The sequence below is a fragment of the Gymnogyps californianus genome, unplaced genomic scaffold (genome assembly GCF_018139145.2).
Source record: "Gymnogyps californianus isolate 813 unplaced genomic scaffold, ASM1813914v2 HiC_scaffold_174, whole genome shotgun sequence".
Lineage (NCBI taxonomy): Eukaryota > Metazoa > Chordata > Aves > Accipitriformes > Cathartidae > Gymnogyps > Gymnogyps californianus.
In genome coordinates, this window is record NW_026114055.1 from 23,739 (window position 1) to 43,875 (window position 20,137).

The window sequence follows — 20,137 nt, forward strand, 5'->3', positions numbered from 1 at the left end:
GATAAAAATGGTCCTTGCAATTTAAACAAACTGGACAGTATATTGTGAAAAGATACTTTGACTTTAGTCATCCAAACAAAGGAAAAAATAGAAGATGTATGCAATCATTTCAAGGCTGCAGTTTGACATATACCAACAGCCTATATGTCAAAAAGCAGACAACACAAATTTAACCTGAAAAACTACTGATATCAGAAAAGGTTCTTAGCCTATATGTAAAACTAAGACTTTCTTTGATTTGAATCCTGCTGTTGATGGTGAACAGTAAGCAAAAAGAGACATTTACTGACCTCAGTTCAATAATAGCTGTGTCGTCAGCTGGAGCAGAGGGAGAATAGCGCCAGAAAGTTTGCCACAATTTTTCTATCAGGCTAAACTGAAGATTCACAACAACATCCACTATTGCCTAAAAAAATATAAAACAAATGCAGATAGTCTTCTACCTCATCCCCCCCCCGCCCCAACTCCTCCCAGGGGTATAGCTCCCCCCAGTCATTTTGCAGAAAAAATAGTAAAATGTATGTTTATAAATAAACATATAATAACCTTTTAAATAACTTTTTAGCAACAAATTTTCCAACTGTCCATACTAGCATGGACAGAGACTCAGATCAGGCCAAGTGCAAATACAAGGAAGCCTCCAGAAAAGAGCCTAAGCACATATATCATGTGAATTCACCTAAACAGAACTTTTAACACTATTACAAACACAAAGGAAACTTGCTATTTCATGAATTTTGTTACTTCATTACACGTTTTAAAGCACCTTCAACAATAATTTTAAAACACGTTATTCAATATGAAATGTGGCCTTGAGTTGTTAAACCTGCTTCTTTAAAACTTGAAGAAAAAAGTGAATTTGTTTTTAACATAAACATTAGAAATAATAATTTAATCTGATTTCAACTCCTATAAACAAAAGCAAAACTCTGTATATATATTATCTAAAGTTCAATTTATCTAAAATTCTCAAAACCTACACATGATTACATTCCAGTATTGGTATTCTATTACATGTTATTTTCTTTTCCTGTAAAGAGAAAAATTCCAGAGAAGTCTTTTTGCAAATGTCCTTTCCGATGGAATAAGCAAAATATTTCAGGAGCACATCAGATACAAGTAGGCTGGCTGTAATGTGTTTTGCGTCAGTCATCCTGTTGTACTGATTCTCACTAGAAGACATGAATTTTCAAAGAATGTGAAATGCCTCTTTTCTCTTACCTCACAGTGCTCTCGATAAAGACTTTGCAGTGATTTTATGTCCTCAAGGGTAGTACCATCTGGCAGAGAAGATATTTCAACTTCTCCAAACTCTGGAAGTACTCGAGATGCATCTGTTTCCATGACAACATAACAGAAGAAAGCTATTGTGAATAGTGCCAACTACAGTTCGATTAGAAAACATTTAAGGATGATGTAAAGAAATAAAGTCTAGAAGGTCAAAATGCCCAAAGAGTAATGTCTTTCATATTTAATATATTTTAAAGTTGCAATAAAATTGTGAACAAACCAGCTAGCTTTTTTTTTCAGCAAAAGGAGATGTTAAATTATTCTTGACAGACAGCAGATAAAAATTATTTCACATACATATTGTACCTGTATATAAAAAAAGCTAAGACACATTTTCAGAATATGACAGGATGAAGCAGAATATTCATGTCAGTACATAAGACATGAATATAATTTAATAGTTTTTGTTTTGATCAACTGAATAGTTTTTGCATTGTCATGCATGTTAGGGTTTAGTAGACTCAGCAGCATATATTTATTTGAAATTTACAAGACTTTGAACTGTAGCTAACATGTGCTTTTACTATTTCTCATAAATGTTTCCAAGAGATACACTGGTATGGGGGGAAAAATGCACTGTCAACCGGGAGGACAGTGGAAGGGAAAATTCAAAAACATGCAAACTATAGCCTAAGGTTCCCAATGATTTCAGTAACAGCAAGGTTAGGCCAAAGGATGTGGTGCTTCAAAATCCCAATATATGAACTCAAAACTAAGTGTACAATTATTGCAATAACACATTTAATAAGCTTTTTTACATTAGCAAATTACTAAATTACCATTTGCTTCCACAACTGAGAAATCGATATGCTTAGTGTGGTGGGTTGACCCTGGCTGGATGCCAGGTGCCCACCAAAGCCGCTCTATCACTCCCCCTCCTCAACTGGACAGGGGAGAAAAATAAAACGAAAGGCTCGTGGGTCGAGATAAGAACAGGGAGATCACTTCACCAATTACCTTCACGGGCAAAACAGGCTCGACTTGGGGAAAAATTAGTTTAATTTATTGTTAGTCAAATTAGAGCAGGATAATGAGAAATAAAACCAAATCTTAAAACACCTTCCCCCCACCCCTCCCTTCTTCCCAGGCTTAACTTTACTCCTTATTTTCTCTACCTCCTCCCCCCCGAGCGGCACAAGGAGAACGGGGAATGGGGGTTTGGGTCAGTTCATCACACGTTGGTTCTGCCGCTCCTTCCTCCTCAGGGGGAGGAGGACTCCTCGCACCCTTCCCCTGCTCCAGCATGGGGTCCCTCCCACAGGAGACAGTCCTTCACGAACTTCTCCAACGTGAGTCCTTCCCATGGGCTACAGTTCTTCATGAACTGCTCCAGCATGGGTCCCATCCACGGGGTGCAGTCCTTCAGGAACAGACGGCTCCAGCGTGGGTCCCCCACGGGGTCACAAGTCCTGCCAGCAAACCTGCTTCAGTGTGGGCTCCTCTCTCCATGGGGCCACGGGTCCGCTGGTCCTGCCAGGAGCCTGCTCCAGCATGGGGTCTCCACGGGGTCACAGCATCCTTCAGGCATCCACCTGCTCCGGCGTGGGGTCCTCCATGGGCTGCAGGTGGATATCTGCTCCACCGTGGACCTCCATGGGCTGCAGGGGGACAGCCTGCCTCACCATGGTCTTCACCAGGGGCTGCAGGGGAATCTCTCTGCTCCGGCGCCTGGAGCACCTCCTCCCCCTCCTTCTTCACTGACCTTGGTGTCTGCAGAGTTGCTTCTCTCACATCTTCTCACTCCGCTCTCTCTGGCTGCAACTGCTACTCCCCTGTAACTTCTTTTCCCTTTCTTAAATATGTTATCACAGAGGTGCTACCACTGTTGCCGATTGGCTCGGCCTTGGCCAGCGGCGGGTCCGTCTTGGAACCCGCTGGCATTACCTTTATTGGACATAGGGGAAGCTTCTAGCAGCTTCTCACAGAAGCCACCCCTGTAGCCCCCCTGCTACCAAAACCTTGCCACGCAAACCCAATACACTTAGCTACATCAATGAATGCACAAAATGCACATTTTTAAACACAAACCTTGGGTTTCTGGTTTTAACTATTTGGCTCTTTCCATTTATAATGTTGCAGCACAAACTCAATACACCTTCTTGTCAATGGTCAACACAACTGCAGTGCAAAAATATAATCTCAATTTATGTGCATATTCAAAAGATTAGGAAGCCAGTGGAAATTAATGAGCTTTTAGGGAAAGATTTTCAGTATGCATTTTTGTATAAAATGCTTCATCGCAATTGCATTGCAATATATTTTAAATCTACCATGCAAGTAGATTTTGCACATTTTTTCTTTTATATCTGCATAATACATATTAAATATTGCAGAAGTCTTACAATATAGAACATATAGCTTCTATGAGTATCTTTTTGTTCTGTTATCAGTGAGATTTTTAAACAGGGCAACATAACTAAAATAATTATTGTATTTGTATGACTTGATGTTCATGGCGATAATGGGGTTTATTTTATTTATACAACAGTATAACACATCTTTTCATACCTAAAAACTGTTGATGATGTTGACTTTGGGCAATTATAGTTTGTTCAGCAGATGTGCCTGTCTGTTGACCACTTCCTGTGAAACCATCTGCAACTCCATCCACTTTCTGCACAGGCTTGTACCTACAAAATTATCAAATACAAAATTATTCTTTATGTTCACTTTTTTGTAAGTGCAATATCACACTCTGTTCTGCCTGATTTCTCAGTCTCAATATACAGTTTTGCTAGTTCACACACAAGAAAAAAGTAACATCAGAATAATTGTAGTAAGGAAAGGTAGAACATTGGTAATGCATTATAAAATTCATAAAGCTGATATCACAGCACAACTACCAATTTCTTGTGGAATTTAGTTTAAAAACTATACCACTAAGACCTAAAGCTCATTTACACTAAACAGAAACACAATCTTTCCTTCTCCAAAGGACTTGCCTTCCCAGGAACCAAGTAGCTCAAAAATAAGGTTTAATCACCTTAAGAAGGGCCATGCATTTGTTTGGAGACAAAGGAATTTAAATAATTTTAAAATGTAACAAACTTCTCATGAGCTCAGAAGGTCTGAGAAAGCTACTTAGACTTAAACTAAGTAGCTGAACCAGGAGAGGTTCAGACTTGATATTAGGAAATATTTCTTTACCGAGAGGGTAGTCAAAAACACTGGAACAGGCTTCCTAGGGAGGTGGTCGATGCCCCATGCCTGTCAGTGTTTAAGAGGCATTTGGACAATGCCCTTAATAATATGCTTTAACTTTTGGTCAGCCCTGAAGAGGTCAGGCAGTTGGACTAGATGATCGTTGTAGGTCCCTTCCAACTGAACTATTCTATTCTATTCTATTCTATTCTATTCTATTCTATTCTATTCTATTCTAAACTCTTCATCAGTCAAGTCACAAAAGCTTTTATAAAGGATAAAAAGGACAAAGATACAAATAGGAATCCTGGTTTGGATGGTCAGATGTTAAGACCATCACACTGACAGGCTGAAGATTCCGCCTGCCATCTCCAACAAAACTGAAAATTAATTCTGCCCCAGCTCTTAGTGATAAGAACTCGGAAGCTTTGTCCTTCTGAAATAGCCTTGTAGCCAGAAGAAAACTAGATAAACCTTGGTGCAGAATGCAATGCATGTGAACTGTCACTCAAGTATGAAATTGCACTGTGCAGATTGTACAGCTTTGTATTAACTTTAGAAATGTCAACAAATTCCACTCTGAAAACGCTCCTCTTAAGAAGCAGTTGAGTCAGCTGTGAGCATGTTCTCATTTTTATCTTATTAAACAGATAATCGGAATGCCATATGTAACTACTTAGATTTTAGTTTATGAGAAAGCTCCCATAAGAAGCAAGCATCCAAGATTCTGGTCATTCCAGACATATATTTAACCATACAATAACATAGGACATGGGATATACAAGAAGTATACTTTTCCAGAGAAGGTCTCTTGGCCCGATTAACATAAAGTATGATAACTTTAGCAATGTTAATACTTGGAAACAAAAATTTCTGTCATCATCTTAATCTCTAGGACTTTTATATGAAATTTGGTTATTGTAAAGGCCCAGGATAAAATCCCAGGCCTGCTGAAATCAACAGCACAACTGTAATCAACTTTAAGAAGAGTAAAGTTTAATCTCTAGTATCACGGTAGCATTGAACTCTTATGGATAAACTTCTTATCACTTGATAGATCTATTTGCAATCCAAAAACCTCATTTTGTAAGAATTTTTAACTTTATTCTCATTATACTTTATCATTAAAAATACCTGGCAGAAGATCAATTTATGTAAATATTTGCAAATCAAAATCAGTATGTTCACACAATTCCACTAGTTTCTACAAAATGTATTATTTCACAAACTTTTCAGCTCTTGGATTGGAATCCAAAGTGCCTTGAATGCATAAAAGTAACAGTCCTTTGAGTTTCTAGGGTTTAGGAAGAACTTTTTTAAAAAAAAAAAAAAAGCCAGCTTAATCCGCTGGTGCTAGGAGTCAGGATTATCCTACCACTTGCTCCAATGTGCTTTATGTAAAAAAAGTTGGGGAAAAGTCTTAATTCTGGCATTGTTACAGGTGACATTATAAGAGTCAAACAATTTCAACAGCATTAGAAAATAACTTGCAAAATGCAACCAAGGAATGAAAAAAAGAAAAGATTCTTTTTCAGGTGTTTCAAATGAAACTTGAGCAGAGTTGTTAACAATTTTAGATTTCCTGTCTTTTATGGACAGTAGAGGGTGCAGTTCAGGCAATGAGAGGCTTCCAGAATTCCTGGCAAAATCCTCTGTTTATACCCAGGTTACTCTTTGTGTTTTTAATTACAGACAGGGGAAAATGTTACTACAACCAATTTACACAACTAATTAATGGAAGAATTTAGCTTTTCTAAAATTATCTGACCCTTTTTCCTATTTCAACTCTGATTTTTCCAATTATTTTTATTTTTTTTAATTAACTGCTAAGAGAAGAGGCACTGAAAAAAAAATAACCAACCTTTTATAAATATAACAGCTTTCAAAAGATGCTTAGCTTTACTCAAGAAGAATAGAACTTTAATTTTATATAGCTAAATGTAAGCACAATAAAAGTTTGGAGAGTCTTTAGCTAACAACAAACATTCTAAAGTTTTGAAAAGTTATGGAAATCCAACAGAACTAGACCACTGAAATATGAACATGAAATTAGTTAATTCAAAAACCAACGCAAAATGATGTGCTTTTCTCATTATTAAGATAATTTACAGTAGAACTTCATTGATTCCCATAGTCTAATCCTACACACTGTAATTACACTGAAACTTCCCACTCACTCCTCAGAAAAGTTTAAGAAATTTTGACTAAAATTTGAAAACAGCAAACATTCAATAGTCGTCAATAAGATAAAGCAGAAATAGGAGGAATAGGAGTACATGCCAAACTTCCTGTTTGGTATTAAATGGACACAAAAGTAAGCAAATCAGTAAGAAAAAAGTAGAAACTATTAAAAAAGAAAGAAGTCAAAATGGATTGACTAAGTCACAAGACAAAGAAAAAAACTGTCTAAGTTTTTCTGCAAATTTTGTTGCTTCCTTGTAGTTGCTGTGCTGACTATTCAAATATTTACTGAGAGTCTCAATACTTAGTATTACCTCAAAAATCCAATTCATGCACTTACATAATTTATTGGTAGTCTCTGTTTTCATTAAAAAGAAAGGCTTATACTGTTCTGGTTTGCTGAAAAACAAACTCTAAGGGCTTTAGAAACAGAAACCAAACTAAGCTCTAATAATGTATTAGGGTTTTTTCTTTCACTTTTATTCACCACAATATTTGGTTTTGATATTACCTTATTTTATTCTTAATCATCTTTTTTTGTGAGATCCATTTACTATTAAATGTCACACCTGTGTTTGACCCAGAACTGATAGATAATTTCAGGGAACTACAGGCCGGTCAGCCTCACCTTGGTCCTGAGAAGGTGATGGAGCAGCTAATCCTGGGAACCATTTCCAAACACATGAAGGGCAAGAAGGTGATTGGGAGTAGTCAGCACGGATTCATCAAAGGGAAGTCATGCTTGACCAACTTGATAAACTTCTACAATGAAATGACTGGCCTGGTAGATGAGGGGAGAAGCTGATGAAATATGGGCTGGATGAGCAGACAGTGAGATGGATTGAGAACTGGCTGAATGGCTGTATTGGGTTTACATGGCAAGGTTTTGGTAGCAGGGGGGCTGCAGGGGTGGCTTCTGAGAGAAGACACCAGAAGCTGCCCCCATATCGGACAGAGTCAGTTCCAGCTGGCTCCAAGATGGACCCGTTGCTGGCCAAAGCTGAGACAATCAGAGACATTCGTATCACCTCTGTGATAACATATTTAAGAAAGGATAAAAAACTGCTGCGCAACAGCAGCTGGGAGAGAGGAGTGAGAAGATGTGAGAGAAACAACTCTGAAGACACTAAGGTCAGAGAAGAAGGAGGGGGAGGAGGTGCTCCAGGCGCCGGAGCAGAGATTCCCCTGCAGCCCGTGGTGAAGACCATGGTGAAGCAGGTTGTACCCAGGAAGCCCATGGAGATCCATGATGGAGCAGATATCCACCTGCAGCCCGTGGAGGACCCCACACCAGAGCAGGTGGATGTGCCCTGAAGGAAGCTGCAGCCGGTGGAGAGCCCACGCTGGAGCAGGTTCCTGGCAGGAACTGCGACCCATGGAGAGGAACCGACACAGGAGTAGGTTTTCTGGCAGGACCTGTGACCTTGTGGAGGACCCACGCTGGAGCAGTCTGTTCCTGAAGGACTGCACCCCATGGAAAGGACCTCATGGAAATTAGATTAATTTCCCCAAGTTGAGTCTGTTTTGCCTGTGATGGTAATTGCTGAGTGATCTCCCTGTCCTTATCTTGACCCACGAGCATTTCGTTGTATTTTTCTCCCCCTGTCCTGCTGAGCAGCTTGGTGGGCACTTGGCAGCCAGCCAAGGTCAACCCACCACAATGGCTGGGCCCAGAGGGTGGTGATCAGTGGCAAAAAGTCTAGTGACTCACAGTGTACCCCAGGGGTCAATACTGGGTCCAGTCCTGTTTAACATCTTCATTAATGATCTGGATGATGGAGCAGAGTGTACCCTCAGCAACTTTGCAGACAGCACCAAAACTGGGAGGAGTGGCTGATACTCCAGAAGGTTGTGCTGCTTCCAGAAAAGGACCTGTGGGTCCTCGCGAACAGCAAGTTGATCATGAGCCAGCAGTGTGCCCTTGCTGCAAAGGCCAATGGTATCCTTGGCTGCATTAGGCAAAGCATTGCCAACAGGTGGAGAGACATGATCCTTCCCCTCTACTCAGCACTGGTGAGGCCACGTCTGGTGTACTGTGTCCAGTTCTGGGCTCCCCGGTACAAGAGAGACATGGACATACTGGAGAGTCCAGCAAAGGGCCACCAAGATGATTAAGGGACTGGAGCATCTCTCCTATGAGGAAAGGCTGAGGGAGCTGGGACTGTTTAGCCTGGAGAAGAGAAGGCTCAGGGGGAATCTCATGAATGTATATGAATACCTGAAGGGAAGGTGCAAAGAAGATGGAGCCATGCTCTTTTCAGTGGTGCCCAGTGAAAGTGCAAGAGGCAATGGGCACAAGCTGAAACACAGGAGGTTCCCTCTGAACATACGGAAAAACTTTTTCACTGTGAGGGTGACTGAGCACTGGAGCAAGTTTCCCAGGGAGGTGGTGGAGTCTCCCTCCTTGGATATTTAAAAGCCATCTGGACACAGTTCTGGTCAACTGGCTCTAGGTGGTCCTGCTTGAGCAGGGGGGGTTGGACAAGATGACCTCCAGAGGTCCCTTCCAACCTCAACCATTCTGTGATTTTGTGATTCTGTGAATTCAATTATTTAAACATCCTGGCATTTCCTTCCCGTAAACCACCTAGCAGCAGTATGTCAAAGGCAAACCAGCCTTCCATTTGGAAGTCTGAGCCATACAGCAGCTCCAGTTGAAAGGCAGGGCTATTACCTATATAGGTGAGGCAAGTCCCTACCTGTGCATTTCTTCTATTCCAGTACAAAGGTGCTTTAAATCTCTTGATCTGTGTCTGTTGTGTCCAAGCTACTGTCTCAGCTGGGAGATGGGACTGTTAGCAACAGTCATCTGTAGTTTACGTTTACTATTTTTTTTATTTCCTATTGGAACAGAGAAGTAGCACTCCCATAGCTCATGTTGACCACAACTGGGACACAGCAACTAGCAGCACCACCTTTGAATTAGCTCAATGATTGTTGCCACTCAACTGAAATTCATGCCTGACATCTCAGACCCTGAATTCAGGCCCATGTCAAACACCAAACACAAGCATACCTCTAGCAGGTCTTTGGATATATTCAGGTCTGTGGTGGATTAACCTTGGCTAACAGTGAAACTCCTACTCAGCCACTCACACCCCCCCGCCCCAGTGGGTCAGGTGGAGAAAATAGGAAGAACAGGAGCAAGAAAGCTCGTGGGTCAAGATAATGACAGGACATTGCTTACCAATTACCGTTGTGGGCAAAACAGACTCAACTTGGGTAAAATTAAGTTAATTTATCGCCAATTAAAATAAAAATGTAATTACTAATTCGGGTAGCAGGAAAGAAAAAGACAAATATTAAAACACCCTCCCTCCTTTCCCAGGCTCAGCTTCATGCCTTCATTCCAGACTCCTCTTCTCCCCCCTTGTTATTGCCACAGGTTACATGCAATGCCTTCAGTGAGGCAATGAGCTCAAGGAGGCGGGTGGGAGGGTGTTATGGTCAGTACATAACAGTATCTCTCTGCCACTCCTTCCTTCTCACACTTCTCCTCTGCTCCGGCATGGGTTCTCCATGGGCTGCAGTTCCTTCACGAAATATCCAACTGCTCCAGCGTGGTCTGTTCCACAAGCTGTTATGTGAATACTGGTTCCGGCACCATGGAGCACCTCCTCCCCCTCCTTCTTCTCTGACCTTAGTGTTCGTACTGCTGTTTCTCACTCTTTTTTTTCCCCTCCTCCTCTGTGTCTCTGGTGTTTTTTGCCCTGTCTTAAGTATGTTTTCACAGAGGCACCACCAACTTTGTTGATTGGCTCAGCTTTGGCCTGCATTGGGTCTGCTGCCGAGCCATCTGGAACCAGCTGTGTCCGGCACAGGGCAGCCCCTTACCCACTACCAAAACCTTGCTACATATACTCAATACAATGTGACACAAGTAGGAAAGTTGCATGACCTTTCAAATTAAGAAAGAATGAAGAAAAGTGATCTGTAGCATAAATTCAGCCTACACTGTCAAGAAGTCAAGAACTAGAAGTGTCTGTCCAATTAGATGTGATTGATGGAGGAGGGATAAAATTGATGCAACTGAACAGAAAAAGCTAACACAGTTGAGAGTTGATTCTAAAGGACAAAAGATAAATAACATTTCCCAATTTGAGTAATCAGAAGGGAGAAGGAAACATTTGTGATTCTTAGATTCTCTTTGCTATGAATGTCTTTTTATAAGAGAATTATTGCACAGATGTTAAAACATTTTTTTTAGTTTTTAAATAAAATTAGAAACATTAATAAAACTGGAAAATAAGAAAGATTACTTCTAATGATTCAAACTATAGTATTAAGTCCTTTATCTCATGTTAAAACATGCTAGAGTTCTGAATGCTGTAAGATAAATTTTATACAAATATACAGATATATACCAAACTTCTCAAATATATACTAAGCATGCTTCATAACTGTGGCAGAAGTCTTAGTTCAGAAATACACAGTGTTTAAAAAAATGCAATGCAGCTTAATGCATGCTTTTGTTTGTTTGTTGTTTTTTCTTATGTGTGGCTCTTTTATCCTCTCCCCTACCCCCCAAACCCTAACTTCTGAGGTCTAGTACATACATGAGAATCTTGATTTGCATTAAAATAAACAAGCAAATATATGGATATTTTCAAGCTTTCCCCCCCATACACATTTCAGGGGAAAATCTGACCAAACTGTATCCTAAAAACTGCAAAATAAGGATATCAACAGAAATAAAAAGTAAAATTTCTGCATGCTAGAGAACAGCAAAATTGTATTAAACGTTAGAATAAGAAATACTGGTGGATTATATATATATTTAAACTTTTGTTTAAAATTACTATTATGATAAGCATATTCCAATGTAATAAAAATATTATGAAAATATCTACTCTTGCTTTTAAAATGTCTAGTTTTCCATCAAAAAAATTTAAGTCAAAAACTTCAAAGTTGGCAGTTTTTACACAAAATGTTGCATAGATAACAGTTGGTTCATGAGTTCCTGTCCTGGTTTCAGCTGGGATAGAGTTAATTTTCACAAGAAGCTGGGAGGGGGCACAGCCAGGACAGGTGACCTGAACTAGCCAAGGGGATATTTGATACCATATGAAGTCATGCTCAGTATAGAACTGGGGGAGCTGGCTGGGGGGGAGGAGGGATCGCGGTTTGGGAAAGGGCTGAGCATCAGGTTCCGGGTGGTGAGCAATTGCATTGTGCATCACTCGCTTTATACATTCTTTTATTAGTATTATTGTTATTATTACTTCTTCTCTCCTTGTGTTATCCTATTAAACTATCCTTATCTCAACCCACGAGGTTTTACCTTTTTCTTCCGATTCTCCTCCCCATCCTGCCGGGGGGGGGGGGGGGGGGGGGGGGGGGGGGGGGGGGGGGGGGGGGGGGGAGGAGTGAGTGAGCAGCCGCATGGTTCTTAGTTGCCGGCTGGGCTTAAACCACAACAGTTCCCAATTTTTTCAATGAAAATTTCTAATTTTTCTGTTGGATAAACATCTCTTTTCTGAAAAGTATATTGGCATATCTGATTTTGCACAGAAAAGAGACAGTACTAAGTTTTTCACCTTGTATATATCACACAGTCAATCTAGTTCCCTGCTCTCTGCATTTCATCTATAATGACTGGGATTTGGAAATATATTTTACTGAAATCTTTGCACACCTGAACTGATTTAGGGGATGAACAAAGATCTTCAAAACTACTTTATATAGATACTGTTGGGATGGAATAAATAAAGCAGATCCACACTATTTTCATTAGCATCCAGTGAAAGGACAAAAGGCAATGGGCACAAATTGAAATACAGGAAATTCTGCTTAAACATAAGAAAATGCTTTTTTTTTTTTACTCTAGGGGTGGTTGAACACTGAAACAGTTTGCCCAGGAAGGTTGTGGAATCTCCATCTTTAGAGATATTCAAAACCCAACTGTCCACGGTCTTGGGCAACCTGCTCTAGCTGATACTGCTTTGAGCTGGGGGGGTTGGACTAGACAATCTCCAGAGGTGCCTTCCAACCAAATGACATTTCCTGTTTCTCAATTTGTGCCCATTGCCCATTGTCCTGTCACTGGGCACTGCTGAGAAGAGTCTGGCTCAGTCTTTTACTCCCTCCCATCAGGTATTTATACACATTGATAAGATCCCTATGTTGTAGGACTGCTGATTTCTAGCTTAGCCACAGTCATGCCTGTGGCTGGTATGGATCTCATTGATCTGGACCCCAACCCATAGATTGGCTTTCTGGCTTGACCTTGGACCTGCCTCATCACCACAAATTTGTCTGATGATCTGGACTCTTGGTTGAATCTGACTACCATCTCCAGGTCTGCCCTACTCGCCTCACTTGGATACTGCAAGACTGGGCCCAGGCTGGCGAGGCCCCTGCCATGCGTATCATGGTGCTTGACTCCCAGCTCCCCATCCCTTAGGGAGAAGCCAGCCCTCGCTGCTCCCTGACAGGAAGACAGTGTTGAAAGCCTTGCTAAAGTCAATATAGACAACATCCATTGCTCTCCCCTCATCCACTGAGCCAGTCACCTCATTGTAGAAGGCTGTTGGGTTGGTCAAGCATGATTTCCCCTTTGTAAATCCATGCTGACAACTTCCAATCATCTTCTTGTCCTTCATAGGTGGGCTTTGGCTTTCCTAACACCATCCCTGCACACTCAGACAGTGTCTCTATATTCCTCCTGGGTTCCCTGACCCTGCTTCCACCTCTTGTATACTTTCTTTTTATGTTTGAGCTTTGTCAGGAGCTCCTTGTTCATCCATGCAGGCCTCCTGCCACCTTTGCTTGACTTCCTGCATGTCGGGATGGACCATTCTTTAGCTTCGAAGAGGTGATCCTTGAAAAATCAACCAGCTCTCCTGGACCCCTTTGCCCTGTAGTACTGTCTCCCATGGGATTATTCCAAGCAGAACCCAGAAGAGGCCCAAGTCTTCTCTCCTTAAGTCCAGGGTTTTGATACATCAGTTCTTGCCAGGAGGAGGAAATCAACACAAAGCTGAACCTAATCACAAGCTCTTCTATCATTTTATATACGTGCTGCTTAAAGTAATGAAAATGAACAACAGAATTTGAAATCCAAAGCTCCTATTACTTTTTTTTCCAGCTTGTGGGAAAATAACTGTGTTGGGTTTGTGTGGTGGGGTTTTGGTAGCGGGGGAGGGGCTACAGGGGTGGCTCCTGTGAGAAGCTGCTAGAAGCTTCCCCAGCTCCAACTTGGACCCGCCTCTGGCCAAGGCCGAGCCAATCAGCGACAGTGGTAATGCCTCTGTGATAGCATATTTAAGAAGGGGAAAAGGACTGCTGAAAAATCTGCAGTGGAGAGAGGAGCGGGATGTGAGAGAAACAACTATGCAGACACCAAGGTCAGTGAAGGAGGAGAGGGAGGAGGTGCGCTGGAGCAGAGATTCCCCTGCAGCCTGTGGTGAGACGGCAGGCTGTCCCCCTGCAGCCCATGAAGGGTTAACGGTGGAGCAGAGATTCCCCTGTAGTCCGTGGAGGATCCCACACCAGAGCAGGTGGCTGGGCCCAAAGAAGGCCGTGACTCCATGGGAAAGCCCATGCTGGAGCAGTTCATGGAGGACTGCAGCCCATGGAAAGGACTCGCATTGGAGAAGCTTGTGGAGGGCTGACCCCCGTGAGAGGGACCTCACGCTGGAGCAGGGGGAGAGTGTGAGTAGTCCTCCCCCTGAGGAGGAAGGAGCGGCAGAAACAACACGTGATGAACTGACCGTAACCCCCATTCCCATCCCCCTGCGCCGCTGTGGGGGGAGGAGGTAGAGGAATCGGGAGCAAAGCTGATCGTGGGGGGAAGGTGTGTTTTTAAGATATGGTTCTATTTCTCATTATCCTACTCTGATTTGAGTGGTAACAAATTAAATTGGTTTATTTTTCCCCAAAATCGAGTATGTTTTGCCTGTGACCATAATTGGTGAGTGATCCCTCCCTGTCCTTGTCTCGACTCACGAGCCTTTCGTTATATTTTCTCCTCCCCATCCCACCAAGGGGGGAGGAGTGAGCAAGCGGCCGCATGGTGCTTTGTTGCCGGCTGGGCCTAAACCATGACAATAACCCAAGACCTCCAAGAAGTGTCTGTTCAGAAGAATTGAATCATATTTTACTTTTATTATCACTTTTTAAAAATTTATGAATTTTTAGGTATGTGCTCTCTCATGCCTACTGATATTGGACTCCAGCGATATCAACTGCAGATCTGACAAACTTTTATTTTTCACAAGAGAAATTAAACTATTTCCGTTAGAGGTTCAACTTTGCCACATAAATGAGGACAGGTAAGTCTCCAAGAACTAGAAATATCAAAAAGTAGTTTCATTTAACACCGTACCTCTGTTTCTGCTGCATGGGTTGCTGTCTCATAGCCATATATTGCATGTCCTCTTGTAGCCGATTAAGGGGAGAATCTGGTTTGACACGAATCCCATAATAATGGTATTTGGAGTTCCCCCTTTATGAAAGAACAAAAATAACATTAGTTTTATGCATATACATCATACTCACTTCACAATTTGCCTTGACTGGAAAACAGTACATAAAAGTTAGTCTTGACTTTTCTCTCACTCTAGTATAAAACTGGTATAACTCCACCAGCTTCTGGAAATCAGTTCATTTAAACTATATTTTCGAGCACTTTACTGTTGGACTCCATTTAAATAGAATAAGGAAAGTAAAAACCAAATAAATGACTTATGCAGTCATGGTGAATAAAACAATTCCATAAATGGGGTATGCTTGTGAGTGAGTGAGGGTTTGTGTATGTTTCACTAGTCAACTTCAGTTCTGATCAGCTGGAGAGGAAGAACAGAATTGGGCTATCTGCATTTATGTTTATGTGAGTGCTATTGGTGTCTATTTGGGTGCTGGTAAATGCATTGCTCTGTGTTAGTGTCATGTGTGTGTTTATCTGCATCTTTGAAACACATGTTCGGTCTCACTACTAGCTGCACCTGCAAATGGGAACAGCAGTAGCTGCATCCATTGGACTGAGATGGAAGATATCTGGATCTTAAGAGTACACAGAATCTGGCTATAGCAGATCAGGAGTCCCCTGGGTCCTGAAGTCCACTGGATTTGGCAACTCCCTTAACAGTACGGTTTTAAATATTTTTTGCTTGCTTGCTTGTTTTTAACATACAAGCTTCACGTTCACAATTATTATTGATATTTTCTGTTATACTTTAAGATTTCATTAACGCAAACCTGGTTCCCAGTCTTCTGGTCCGTAATCCCATGAAGATTGACCGTATGAGTTTTCCAAAGGAGGCAGCATTGACTGGATCTAACTTGTGCTCCTGACAATGACGTAAGTAATGGTTGTAAAGGGTACTTCTGGGGAGACTCACTCCTTCCGCAGTTTCATAGTTGTCTAAAAGCCATTGGAGCTATATCAAATATGAAAGAGTGAACATATGTAAATTCATTATTACTCTACTAAAAAAATCTTAATTGTACAACACAGACCTCTGATATTTTTTAGACCACTCTTAAGGCCTGTTTAATACAGTGACTTTGTTCTTCAAGCAAATATAATCTCTTTAAATCTCTTTCAATGCTAGATATGCCATGATGCCTTAGTATCTTTTAGAATTACAAGGAAATAACAAAACTCATTGCACTTGTGACCTCAGATAGCTCCACTTCTAAAAATATTTCAGATTCAGTACCATACATCAACATTTTATGAAGTTATTTGTGCTTTGGAAACAAATTGTTGGAACTCCAAGGAAATAAAGTAATCAATGTAATTTATATTAATTGCAGGAAAAAACTAAAAGGAGTAAGTTAATACATTTTTAATTCTGGAATGTTATACTATTTCTCTTCACTTGAAATTAAAAAAATACAAATGAAAAAACCCCAGTACTTCATTTAATTGAATAGGATTTATTTTCTTCCAAATACAAAGAAGAAACTATCAAATATAAGGTAACAAGCAATCTAGATGACATGAAAAATAACTGGTACATCTATAAAATATTATGGGTCCAATCCCTTTCTGTTGTATCCTGTTTGCCTTTGACTTCAACAAGGAACAGAATTAGTATTCTTTTCTTTTTTCCATGTAATTTAACTTAGAATTTTGGTGAGCAATTTTGGAAGTATGTAGGCAAACAGTTTCTAATACATCATTGTACCTTTGTATAGAACAAATAGTAACTAACATACACACAAACCCCAAGTAAAATGGTCACTTTAATGACATTTAACAGTACAGGAGAACAACAGAATAAAATGGAAATATTTTTATAGTGGTCATATGTAAATTCTGTGGTTTCAGTTTTCTTGGGATGCTAACATTTTACCTAGCTTACACCCCCCTCCCCCCATGGTTTCATATCCTTGGAATTTCCCTTTAATTTCAGCTTGAATAATTCTCAAATTTTGTTTTCTGCTTGCATTTACTACTTACTTAATTACTTAAAGTAACTATACCAAAATAAATCAGCATGAACATCCAAATTTTCCAGGTTCACAAATCTTACCAAAACTCTGGGCTTAGTTTGAGCATCGAATAAATCCCCAAGCCATGGATTTGTTTTTGGCATTTGGAACAAAATTTTATTCCAATATGCTGGAGCCTCACACAGTTGTATAATCCATTTCAATTTAGTCCACCAAAGCAATTAATATGACCAAGATATGTGTTTAAAGTACAGTAAAAGATATACAAAGTTTGTGACATTTAATAGGCTACTCTGCAGAGTTATTTACTAATAGAACACTGAACAAATTCTGTTCTACTAATGTTTGATATAACTTGTCACTTAAAGAACATGAATATCAATATTTTAATGCCCATTACTCATGAAATATGTTTCCACTCTGACCCTTCTTTATTGCAGAACTACTAGTAAAATTTAGATTATAATGAATATATTGGACATACAGTTCTGTTTAAGTCAGTTGTGAGCAATTTACCAAGCAAAATACATGAAAAATGCAAAAAAAAAAAAAAAAAAATTAGGAAAACATTTACTCCAGACCTTTCAAAGACTGTCTTCATGTTTACTTTCTTACAGAAAACATCACCAGAACTATCATGCTTAGGTTTCTAAACAAGAGCTCTATGTAAAGATGGAGGAGAAGCAAGATCTAACTGGTTCCAAGATGGATGCAGATAATGTTGCACTTTAAATAAACATAACAAAAAAGTGCAGTTCATCATCCTTATATCGACTTGTAGATATAAACGCATTATTAAAAGTCTTAACATTCACAAATGTATTTTATCTTGAGCATTTACAATTTTGAAACAAAGCCTAGGAAAAATATTATTGTAAACTTTTACCTTTACTTGAGTGTATTAACAAAACCATTTCACTAATCACCTAAGTATATCTTAATTATATCATTCAATCTTTCCATTTAATCTATACTAATTAGATTATGGAATATGAGCTATTTCTATGTTATCTCAAAAAGAAAAAAATGATTGACAAGCAAACAAAATTATTTCTCAGTTAACTTCTAAATATAGTATTAGACTTTTTTCCAGATGAATTATAATTTATTAGGAATCATTTAAGTGCATTTTACTAATGATCTGTATTTGACAGATATTCTTTCAACAACAGCTTGGCATTAGCCAACAATGGGAAAGCAAAACCCAAGATAAGTACAAAATAAGGATTTTTGCTCTAGGGTGAAGATATTTCAATAACAAAAACTTGAAGTGATTACTTGGTAGGTTACAGCCTGGAAAGAAGAGTGCCAATAGCTGAATACCATGTAAAAAGGTAAATAATCTGCAGACATGATAAAGTTATTGCAAACAACCTTAAACATATTTTTGTATTTGCAGAAATCTAATTCTAAAATTGAAATGTCCAGACTTTGATTTCTGACTTGTTGATTTATAATATTAACAACATTGGAATGGTATGAAATGGTTTACACAGAACGGGTAAATTGACACCAACTTCAATGAAACTTCAATATTTAGAAAACATTAGATTATAAATTAGTTAAGTCAATCGCATGCAGAAAGAAATCAGGAAAGGAAATAAAATAGAGGAAAATGAAAAAATGAACAGGTATTAACTTAGGCAACAAAATGCCAGCTTAAGGAAGATGATAGGACTAAAACCATATTTACTGTCCTTATTTGAGTCATAATTCAATAAACATTTTAAAAATAGGGAAAACATCCAGTAAGTTTGATCTGGGTTCCATTAATTTCTTCCAAAATGACTGAGGCTAGGAAAGAACAATTATTACAGCAAGATGCATGGAGGTCTTTTTTTTTCACAATAGATCCCTCTATTTGTCTTTCAGTAGTTTTGAAAATACCTCAAAACAGTTAAGAAACATCAGGTTAAGACTACCATAACAGACATGCAAATCTCATTATTAGGAAGATATTTTCATAGAATCATAGAATGGTTTGGGTTGGAAGGGACCTTTAAAGGTCATCTAGTCCAACCCCCCTGCCATGGGCAGGGACATCTTTCACTAGATCAGGTTGCTCAAAGCCCCATCCAACCTGACCTTGAACACTTTCAGGGATGGGGCATCCACAACTTCCTTGGGCAACCTGTTCCAGGGTCTCACCACCCTCACAGTAAAGAATTTCTTCCTTATGTCCAATCTACATCTACCCTCTTCCAGTTTTAAACTGTTGCCCCTTGTCCTGTCACTACAGGACTTGGTAAAAAGTCTCTCTTCATCTTTCTTATAAGCCCCCTTTATATATTGAAAGGCTGCAATAAGGTCTCCCTGAAGCTTTCTCTTCTTCAGGCTGAAAAACTGCAACTCTCTCAGCCTTTCCTCATAGGAGAGGTGTTCCAGCCCTCTGATCATTTTTGTGGCCCTCCTTGGACTCACTCTATCCCACTATCTATGTCATTGATGAAGATATTAAATAGTATTGGTCCCAATATGGACCCTTGAGGGACACCACTCATTACTGATCTGCATTTGGACATTGAGCCATTGACTGTAACTCTTTGGACGTGGCCATCCAGCCAGTTCCTTATCCATCTAACAGTCCATCCATCAAACCCATATCTCCAATTTAGAGGTAAGAATGTTGGGGGGGAACCGTGTCAAAGACATTACAGAAGTCTAGGTAGATAACATCTGTGGCTCTTCCCTTGTCCACCGATGCAGTCTCTCCATCGTAGAAGGCCACTAGATTAATCAGGCATGATTTGTCCTTGGTGAAGCCATGTTTGCTGTCTCTAATCACTTCCCTGTCTTCCATATGTTTCGACATATCTTCCAGGAGGATCTGTTCCATGATCTTTTAACTAGTGCATGACACAGGAAATAGGGGAATACAGTTTTCTGATGTAGAAAAGCTTGTCCTTTAATTCTTATTGTTTTCAGTGTGAAGATTCTGGACTTCCTTGTCAGATTCAAGGCAGACTTATCAATTCTTTGTATATCTAAGTTTTAAGACAGATTTTTGGCATTTTGCAAAAAAAATTATCATCCATTTAATTATGATATTAAAATAATTTTAGCATATTTCTAGGTTGTCTTAACATCAAAACAATTATTTTAAAAACATCCAAAATTATCTAAA

The 20,137-nt window shown here is 39.7% G+C and overlaps 1 protein-coding gene across 1 annotated transcript in view; it reads right to left on the reverse strand.

Annotated features, from left to right (window-relative positions):
* Window positions 1-20,137, reverse strand: part of LOC127028081 (transcription factor RFX3-like) — a gene marked incomplete at its 3' end in the record, with an annotated part of 75,999 nt that overhangs the window by 23,347 nt on the left and 32,515 nt on the right. The window contains exons 4-8 of the mRNA XM_050913902.1: window positions 15,811-15,992; window positions 14,939-15,058; window positions 3,799-3,920; window positions 1,222-1,334; window positions 291-406 (exon numbers count right to left, since the gene is read on the reverse strand). Of these exons, the coding sequence (XP_050769859.1) occupies window positions 291-406; window positions 1,222-1,334; window positions 3,799-3,920; window positions 14,939-15,058; window positions 15,811-15,992 (653 nt within the window). The remainder of the gene's footprint in view (window positions 1-290; window positions 407-1,221; window positions 1,335-3,798; window positions 3,921-14,938; window positions 15,059-15,810; window positions 15,993-20,137) is intronic.